Source organism: Aulonocara stuartgranti, assembly GCF_965226115.1.
Source record: "Aulonocara stuartgranti genome assembly, chromosome: 6".
NCBI classification, from domain to species: Eukaryota; Metazoa; Chordata; class Actinopteri; order Cichliformes; family Cichlidae; genus Aulonocara; species Aulonocara stuartgranti.
The window spans coordinates 8,482,168-8,492,354 of NC_138944.1; the positions used below are offsets into that span (position 1 = coordinate 8,482,168).

The 10,187-nt window shown below is 39.3% G+C and overlaps 1 protein-coding gene across 1 annotated transcript; it reads left to right on the forward strand.

Moving 5' to 3' along the window:
• Nucleotides 1-5,056: 5,056 nt before the first annotated feature.
• On the forward strand, nt 5,057-9,547 carry LOC309707927 (pannexin-1-like). Its single transcript, XM_082535533.1, has 6 exons — nt 5,057-5,451; nt 6,770-6,891; nt 7,618-7,817; nt 8,636-9,137; nt 9,233-9,392; nt 9,477-9,547. The coding sequence occupies exons 1-5, from the start codon at nt 5,271-5,273 to the stop codon at nt 9,380-9,382; spliced, it is 1,155 nt and encodes a 384-aa protein (XP_082391659.1). The 5' UTR covers nt 5,057-5,270; the 3' UTR covers nt 9,383-9,392; nt 9,477-9,547.
• Nucleotides 9,548-10,187: the final 640 nt, after the last annotated feature.

A 10,187-nucleotide genomic window follows, 5' to 3' on the forward strand; every position in this document is an offset into this window, starting at 1 on the left:
GGAATCTGGACTTCCCGAGAACGTCCTTGATCATCTCAGCGCCAGTTTTTACTGCCATCCCCTCTTAATTTAACTGCGATTAATATTTGCAATGGAAATTAGACATAGTATAAAAAGGTAAACATGATGTAGTAGATTTCAGATAGTATAGAAAGCTAATTTAAAAAAAAAGAAGTATTTTAAGCACTTTGGCAAAATTCACTTTTACATATGATTTGTTTCATAATGTCTAATAAGGCACGATGGTAACAAACAGGTCTCATGTTAGAATGCTTTTATTATTATTTTAGTAGACACTCAAAACTTACAATAGGCTAATGGGGTTTGGAAGACAATTGAACAAATATTTAAAACATAATTTGATTATCTCTGGAGCTGCCTTCAGGATCATCACATATTAATATGCTGTTTCCACTCCCAGTGAAAATGTTTCCTCCTCAATTAAAAATATTTTTAATGTTTAATTCAGAGTCTGCAAAGTAAGAACGGCACATTTTCCATCAGGGGATATGACAGGTGAAATATTCAGTTCAAAATATAAACTGTAAGCTTTTCAAGTAAGACTTAAAGATTAAATAAAACATCCAGTTATGAAGCTTAACTTTCATTTCAGCCAAACCAGTTTGCTCAGGAGCAAATAAAGCACAGAAATAAACCAAACATTAAGATTTAGAAATGATCTAAGTGGGAGATGAGTGGATGATGGGGTGGGTGCAGTTTTTCTCTGTGGTTGGGTCAGGTGGGCTGCCCCGGGCTATGTGGGTCCGGGCAGCGCTGCTGAACTGGGCCCCGGTCCAGATGGGCCTGGGTCCCCTTGCCTTGGTGGGTTCCAGAGTGTGGGGGTGCCTACTGGGGTCAGCGGGTGAGTTGGCCAAAGGAAAGGAAGGGAGGGGCCACTTGCCCCTCCCTGCCCCTCCCCATCTCCAGCTGCTTCCCTCTTGCTGCTCCACCACAATCACCCACACATGCAGGGCCTTGGGGTGAAGGTGTATCACCAGGGTGCAGGGGAGGCATCCCTCCCCCCCCTCTCTGTCCCCTTCTGGCTGTCTGTGCCTCAATTTTATCCCACAACTTAGACATTCACATTACTCACACTCTCATAACACATACATATAGGACCTTAGGGGTGGGCACGCTACACGGCATCCAGAAGACTGTCAGGGTGTACAACCTCACCTCTGGCGCCGTTGCCCACCTCTCAATTTTAAATACACGTATATATTGAGGGCTCTCGTGAGGGGCTATGCGCTTACCTGCTGCTCAGGTATGCACCACCTCACTCCTGGTGGCTGCTTGTCGGGGCCTGGACCCTGGGGCTCGCTCGGGCCCCTTCGGGGGGTGGAGTGCCCTCGGCCTCTGGGCCTAGGGCTGGGGCTCCCCCCCAAAAAAAAACCACGAAAGAAATGATCTAAGTGACTTAGGAAGAAATCAGTTAAATTTGGACACTTTTTGGCAAATCGTTTAATAATCTGCAAAAAAACCACTGAGTGAGTGATTTGTGTTTTTGTTGTTAATATGGATTGTTTTCAATATGTAAATGTTGAATTAATTCAATAAATTACAATTACTCAGGCCCTATAGCTTTTGAAACACCTGGAGCTGTTGCACATTTTTGAGATGAGCAGTGTTCAGGTAAAGTGGGCCTGATGAGCCACTCATCAGCTAAAATGAGTGTTGAAATCTCCCAATTCTTTTAATCTTTGGGCTGAAGGAAGGACAATACTCGGTGTATAAATGCTCAATCAACAATCATTTATTTCCATACAATTCAACACTTAAGAGCATAAGAACGTCCGGACGGGAGAGATGCTTGCAGAGGGTCACAGCATGTCTCAAAATGGTGACGGGCTACTCCGCTTCTTATAGCCTTAGTGGCCCCCACCTAGTCGTAAAAGCCTAAACATTCACATTCTTTCTCTGTTACGGCGCCTAAGTTATGACCTCAGCTCCCTGTCTTTCTGCTCTCTGTAAAGGTGGGGGTCTGGAATGTGGTCTATCTCCCCTGTCCTAGACACAGAGTCTCCTGCATACAACCTTTCTTTTCATGATTCAGCAGTAAAACATGTCAAGAACACAATGTGAGACATTCACAGCAGATCAAGGATACAGAGTGATGCACACTTATCTAATGAACTACTAAATGAATATGTTCTTTTAACCCAAAAGTATAATGAGAACTAAACTACATACACAGCACACCATCTAAACTAAAGGATAATATATGTCCCACAGCTGTTATCATAATTCAACTACTTTAACTACAGATATAAGATAACATATGACAACAGAATAATCTCACATGAGCCATTTAAATTGTAAGAGAAACCAGTTATTTCTTGTAAAACAATTCAATAACAAATCAATCAGCTTTAATTTGAACTCATTTTCACAAGCATAACACATTCAAGTGTTGATTTAATAATTCATGAATAACAACACTGGCATTACAAAAACAACAAGAATTAATGAATTATTAGAGTATTTTCATAACAACTGCATCTTCCATTTTCAAAAAGACAGATTCTTAAAGACAGTCTTTACAGAAGAATCCATCATCAGCACAGATGCCATTTTCTTCTCCACAAGTCTCATGGAACCAGGTGCTGCAGTTCGCAGCTGATCCACTCCTCAGTGGCCTTTGGGTCACTTTTGTCTCCATAGACTGCTTTACATGCTTTGCAGGGCAGGTCGTCCTTCTTTGCGCCTTTGCATCTTCTAGTCTTTTCTTTCTTTTTAGATTGCACTGCCTTGATGGAAATGTAGTATATGTTCATGACTCGTGAGGACCAATGATGGAGGCTTAGCCCTCTTCCTGACAGTCCTCTGTTGTTTTGGCAGGGGACACAGATCACTGAATGTAACACAAGTTGAGGTTTGATGTGAACAGGTACGTACAATGAAGCTCTTTATATCTTATTGTTATAATCAATTTATGTCGTAAGTGACTATTTTAAAGATATGATTCTTACCTCTGATTTCTTTTTGTTTTTTTGTTTTTATCCTTTGGTGTTTTTTGAGATTTATATCTTTAAGGCTAATATCTCATACTTACACATTTGGGTTTTATTATTTACTGCACAAAGTGTATTGTAGAGAAGTTTGGGAAGTAGACTCTTACTGTTACAGGATATTATATTAGTTTTACAGTATTTTTAGGCTAAAATTGGAAGTGGAAATTTCTATGATAATATAAAAATGGATAAGAGAATGTTTCTCATAGTTATGTAGGCTATTACCTGCAGATGAACTCTTCTAACTCTTCTTCATTGACTCCCTTTTAAATCTAGAATTTAATTTAAAATCCTTTTCCTCACATTCAAAATCCGATGTGCGATATTCTCATTGCTTTCTGGAATTTATTGTTAATCATTTACTTATGTAAATTTCATAATCTGTCAAAAAAAACCCAAACAAACAATATAATCCAAAGTACATCATTCTATTGTTCCCTTCCACATGTTTACAGCCCTCATATATATACATGTTACACTGCTCAAACAAATATAACGACTCAGTCCTACCGTGCAATATACCATTTTTCAGTCTTATTATTTACATCCTACATATGTTTATGTATTATGTAAGCACGTGCAGCTTTGTGATTTTGTTTGGTCAACGTATATCAAAATTCATGCTGGAAATAACTTTTACTTCCATGGCATGCCTTTACTTCAAAATATAACACTGTGCAACAATATAATTGAGCTTAAAAGATTCAGTCACCCTGGACCAACCATTGCATGGTTATAGACTCTAACACACTGACTGTTATTGAGCTAGACAAGTAATCATTAAATGTTACTTCTATAAGTGCTTACTTTTCTACTTACTGTTCTACAACACATTGTGTCGTAAATTTCACATGCTCTTATTCCAGCACATGCCCACTAAGACTATGGTAACACACACACACTGTTAAGAGATATACTCTAAAACACTTCTTCAGTAGAGACTCAGAGAAGAGAAACACACAGAACTTCTTGCTAGCAAGGGCAGCCTCCAGAACTGAGACTCGCCCCGAGGACTGCCCTGGTCTTTATTTATATGCTTCAGTGAGCGTTTGTTCCTTACATTGGAATGTGGAGGTGTACGTGTGTGTATGTGTGTGTGTATGTGTGTTTCAGAGTGTGACCCCATAAACGACTTCCCTTAACCTGCTGGTCTGGAAATACCAACAGTTCATCTATATGTAAAAAAGCACTTAGACTAAAACTGACATAGCTACATTAATCCTACTGTAAAACAATAAGACAAGGTACAACCTCTCCCATGCTCCTAGGATGTGGGGGTGAACGCCAGAACACCCTGGAATGTTACAGACCTCCTAGGATGAGACATTCTTTCAATATGCCACCAACTATATACTTCTAAACACAAATGATTACATGCAGTATTCTACCATATGCAAACTTATATCATTAAAAGATTATACTGACTACTAAGTACAATTTTCCATTGACACACACACACAAAAACGACATGTAGTCACAACATCCAAGGATACATACTCAGACCATACCATCAGTATGCTTTTTATGTTATTATTGCTTATCATTTATTATTGCTTTTATAGATTAAACATGCAAAATATTAAGCAATGTTTTTTGTTGGTGGAGCATTATGTCTTTATGAAAACATAGCAATGCAGTGTTCTAATGGTGGTATTACATTCTGAAAGGAAGCACTGTTGAATTAATGGTTGTTTTCATTTGGTAGGAAGTATCTTAATAACATTGTTATTGATAGTCTTACTTATCTTCTCATGGAAACCCTCAGCCTGACTATCGTGGGCCTTTCTTGCGTGTTGTCTCTGTTCCTGCCAGAATTCTTTCCAGCTTTCTTCCAGAGTACGGTGATGTGGGTGTTAATTTAATTAATTATTCTTAGTTGGCATAGATACGGTGTAATGTGGAGTGAATGTCTGTATAGAAGCCCCACCTTTGCCCCCCAAAGTTTTGTTGTTGGTTTATTTTGTTTGTTCGTTTTTAAAAAAAGAAGCTTTGAGCGGTCGAGTATAACGGAACAATAGCGCTCCCTAGTGGCTGGCAGACCCCCCCCCCCGTTGATGTCTGGGGTAGGCAGGGAAACAGGTTCAACCATCAGCCCCGTTGTGAACGGACGTGGGTCCGTTATTTTTGTCCTTTTATACATACACTATCCACCGTGAGAGCGACTCGACATCGTTGAAACACCAGAAGCTGTTTGCTTAATTGAAAAGAAACGGACTCTCCCATCAATTAGACGGCACTGACTTTTTGTTCCCGTCTGACATGGCGATCGCACACGTAGCCACCGAGTACGTCTTTTCCGACTTTTTGTTAAAGGACCCGACGGAGACCAAGTACAAAGGCATCCGTCTCGAGTTGGCTGTGGACAAAATAGTCACGTTTCTGGCGGTGGGACTGCCTTTGTTCCTCATCTCGCTCGCCTTTGCTCAGGAGGTCTCAGTGGGTGAGTTAAATGTGTGAAGAGACAGTTTCATTATGTGGGAAAATGCAATCCCGGCAGGGAAACTTATTGTTCCTTAAATAAAATCAAACTGACATAGAGTGTAGGGTGAAGATGAGTGTTTTACTATGCAGAAGGACAGAGGTGTGGAAGAAGGTGTGGTTTGAGTCTCCACCCGTCTGCTCCTTTCACTCCCAGACAGTGAGGCAAGCATCCTGCTGCCTCTGCAGCTGCTGCTGGTGCTGATGATGATGATGATGGTGAAAACAGTGGCATGCTGACACACGTGTTCTTTTCATGGATGAGCTTGTTTCTGAATGCAATGAGTGCGAGAAAAGACACAAACACATATGGCACAAGTTTGATCTGCATACCTCCCTCTGGAGTGTAAACAAAAATCTAGCTCCATCAGCAGTTTCACAAATCTACATAATCCCCTTAGGTCACAATGCTCATAGTCCAACACACTGTCCATAATCAGACCAGATGGATCATTACTCTGCAAGCCTTGTGGGAACTACTGTTGTGCTTCTGAGGTTGAAATGCAAAGTGGTTCAAAATCTATTATTAATGTTCCCAATTAAAAACAGTGTGGCAGTCACAAAAAAATAGCTGCAGGAAGGAAAGTCTTCTGAGCTATAGAAACACTGAGTTGCGAATTGGCTTATTTTTAAGCAGAAATGGGATGCCATAGGATGGGTGTCAAACATCAGCATGCCACAGGGTCCCGTGTGGGAATTTGGGTGGCTTGGCTAAGTATGAAAATTGCAGAAAAGCAGTGAATTTACTTCTTAGTTCCAGTTTCTTAGTTCCAAAGGTTAGTTACATAAATAATAAAATACCAAACAAGTGCGTGAAAAGATGGGAGAGGTAAAACCCAAACAATACAAGTTAACGCATGGCAACAGGATCACAGACTGTATTTAAAAGAAGTCAGGACACCAAAATGACGACTGTCATCTTACATTTTATTTTGTTTTATTTACAAAATTTCAAAATTTGCACTTTTGCTAAACATCAAAAGGTCATTGCTCTGATGCTGGAGCTCAAATAACTGATAGTTGGTGTGGTTGTATCTAGTGAACAGAAAACACATGGAAGATGTTCCTGTCCACTGAGTATGAGGGGCATTTTCTTCTTAATTGTGCATACTTTGAATCCCTGCCACAACAGGCGATGACGTAATTATTGGCTCAAAATATGCTGAAAGCAATTCAAAGCAACTGGACCATGAGTGCAGAAAAAAGAAGGCTGCATTAATTTTTCTGAAAAAACAAGCCACCCATTAGCACTGATTCTTTGTTTTCCTCTGGGTCCTCAGGCACCCAGATCAGCTGCTTTCCTCCCACTAACTTTTCCTGGAGACAGGCTGGATACGTGGACTCTTTTTGTTGGGCAGCAGTGCAGCAGCAAGCAGACAGCTCGCCACTGTGGCTACACAAGGTACACACAGTATAACCAAACACAGACAGTAAATGCACTGGACATGTTTATAAAAAAGGTGCAATGTTATGTTAAAGTGCAGGAATTTGTATTGAAACATATACACACCTGTGCAATAAATCTTTTACACATATAGTATGCTCATTTATACCTGCACAATAAACATAATACTATGCTGAAATCTAATTATACTAGAAATTGAATTTATAACTAGTGCATTGCTGATTATATGTCAGTTTTAATTTAATGAAATGCTATTTTTATCACTTGTTTTTTTTTATCAGTTGTTAATGGGTTTTTTTTTTATAATTTATTGGCAGATTAATACTTCTGTTAATTAATTACCTCTTCATTTGTAAAACGTCATTAATTTTCATTTTGTAGGTCTTCGAATAGCTAAATTAGATATTACATTAACCATAATGAAATAAGTCTCATATTTTCAACAGATGCTAGGCACATTACAAATTTATTTAAACAACTACTTAGTAGACACTGAAACGAACTACAACCTTGTATATACCCACATCATAATCTGGTGATGATCAAATTAAACATAATAATCAAGTTTTGCCAGACGAGTGCTTCCTAAAACATCTGCGAGGGCACCAAAGAACGGCAAAGACATTATTTTCTTTATAATATTAAAAGAATAAACATTATAAAGTAATATTAGCCAAAATAAAGCTACTAATACATTTGTCTTCCTTTCTGTGACTTCCACAGTTCTTCCCATACATCCTGCTCTCACTGGCCATCCTCATGTACATCCCCGCCTTGTTCTGGCGCTTCACAGCAGCTCCGCACCTCTCCTCTGATCTCAGCTTTATCATGGAGGAGCTAGACCGCTTTTATAATCGTGCCATCAGACTAGCCAAGAATTTAGCCTCTTTAGATAGCAAGGATGCACCCGAAGGCACACAGAGGTAAACACCTTGTTATCACCTACAGTCAATGTACTCAACTGCTTTACTCTTGTAGATTTTGGCAGGTGATTAGACTGGGAGACTCCTTTTTTCAAAGTCTTCTGAAGGTATTTATTTAAAATGTTGGTCTACCACTTTTTTATTATAGTATGAGCTAGCTTGAACTTTGACGACAAACTACACATATGAGGCCATTAATTTACACATGCAGCCAGTTTATAGAGACGTCATTTAGAATAGAAAAGAATAGAATAGCCACTTTATTGTTATTCAGAACATACAACTGTTAGTGCACACCAGAACGAAATTTCGGTGCATTTACTCGCCATCGGGCTTTAGAATATAAATAATAAATAAATCCAAATCGAAAAGGTTGAAAAGAATCTCAGATATGTACAAGTAAAAATATAAGAGAAATGTACTATATTTGTATTCATGTAGAGAACATTTAGTCATCCTACACTCACATTTTTAAAGCTGCTAAATGCTTCATTTATTTTATTGTTGCTAACTGGGTCTTCCTGCTATTTGGTGAAAGGTAGGCAGCAGTACACAGGACATCTGAATTCTTTTCATTTTGTATCTGCTGAAGAGTGATGGCATCTTTGGTGCCATCTTGTGGTAGTGTTAAAGAAGCAAAGCTGGCAGGGAGAAATGCTTGTCTTTCACTCCTGACATACAAAGTGGGGCATTTTTTGAATATTAGTGATCATTAAAAAACCCAAAATGTAGTTTAAAAACTATTTTCCACAAAGTGCTATGAAACTGAAGTCATTTTATCTCATGCTAATTGTTCATTTACCTTTTTCCTGCTGCAGTGCTTCGGACCTGACTGAAGGCTGCTTTAAATACCCTTTAGTGGAGCAGTATTTAAAGACCAAGCGCTTCTCTCACAGACTTGTGGTCAAGTACCTGGCATGTCGGGGACTGACTCTGCTGATCCTCCTGCTTGCATGTATCTACCTTGGCTATTACATCCTGCTAGCTTCTCTCACGGATGAGTTTCCGTGTGACCTGCGGACAGGAGTGCTGAAGAACGACAGCATGGTGCCATCTCCTGTTCAGTGTAAGCTTGTTGCAGTTGGTGTTTTCAGGCTTCTCAGCTATATCAACCTGGGAGTGTATGTGATTCTTGCTCCATTAGTGGTGTATGCTGCTCTTGGGCCAGCACGTCAAAGCTCCAGCTTCCTTCGGCCTTATGAGATGCTGCCAGGATTTGGTGCTCTGGGTCTGGTCACCCCCGTCTACAATGACCTCAGTATCTATCTGCTGTTTCTGCATGAGAACCTGAGCGCACTTAAGTCCTTTAAGTGTCTGCAGGTGCGTCTCAACACTAAAACTGTGGGTGAAGCATGGGCACTTGTTTGTGTTGTTCCTTTCTTCTTAGGAAAATTAGAAAAATGTCTCTTCCACAGGTGCTTGAATTGTTGCAAGAGGCTGATGATGAGGGGTTTGACACCATGTGTCTACTGCGATCTCTGGGGCAGGTGAAGACTGATGTTTTAGACAGTAAGAAGACGTGCTCTCACAAGGACAACAAAGAAACGGATAAGGCTGAAGAATAGTTACTCTCATGTAAGGATAAACTCTTGAGTGTTCTGATGAGAGCCAAAATAAATGTGTTGTATTTAACATCATACTTATTTTGTCTTCCTCCAGTGCCTTGTTACTTCTGATGAGATGACCTGATGAGGATGCTCTGATGGAAAAGAAGCACTGAGATGAACTCCTTTGGACTTGTTTTTATTGGAGCTGTTGTAGCGTGTTAAGCTACAAACCTGTAGTTTGACCAATTCAGTTTACCTTACCTTCTTACTTTAATGCATGGAAATACTCCAGAGATAAGTGGAGCAGGTGTCGCAATTTTTTCTACATAGGATTTCCTATTTTATTTTTTTTTTGCACACGTCTTTGCTCAGGATCCAAATTGCCTTTAAATCAAAGTGAGCCATGTTCTTCGGACAGCTGCTTCCTATCTTTTATTATAGAATGAGGGAAGCTTCTTAATACTTTGTTTTTATTCGTTTACATGTGTAATTATTGAAAATAACCACTTGATATTATAAAAACTGGAACTTTTGTTTGTGTTGTAAAGCATTTTTGCCTTCTAATGTGAAGTTATCAGCATTGGCATACTGTATATGATGTACTTTGGTTTGCACTCACTAAAATTAAAATACAACCTAAACTGTCCAAATTACATGAAAGGTACATTTATATTTTTCCAAGTACTGTAATACTAATGGTATCACTGCCAGAATGACCATTTTGGATTATTATCCTTTTATTTCTAACTTAATTAATACACACTCATGGCCACTTTAATAGGTACAACTTATTAGTAGCACATTGGACACCTTTTGCATTCAG

Excerpts from the sequence above, each read along its gene's own strand:
- LOC309707927 (XM_082535533.1), top strand. The coding sequence starts at position 5,271 with ATGGCGATCGCACACGTAGCCACCGAGTACGTCTTTTCCGACTTTTTG. Across the intron at positions 6,892-7,617 it reads CGCCACTGTGGCTACACAAG|TTCTTCCCATACATCCTGCT; the intron begins GTACACACAGTA and ends TGACTTCCACAG. Across the intron at positions 7,818-8,635 it reads GCACCCGAAGGCACACAGAG|TGCTTCGGACCTGACTGAAG; the intron begins GTAAACACCTTG and ends TTCCTGCTGCAG.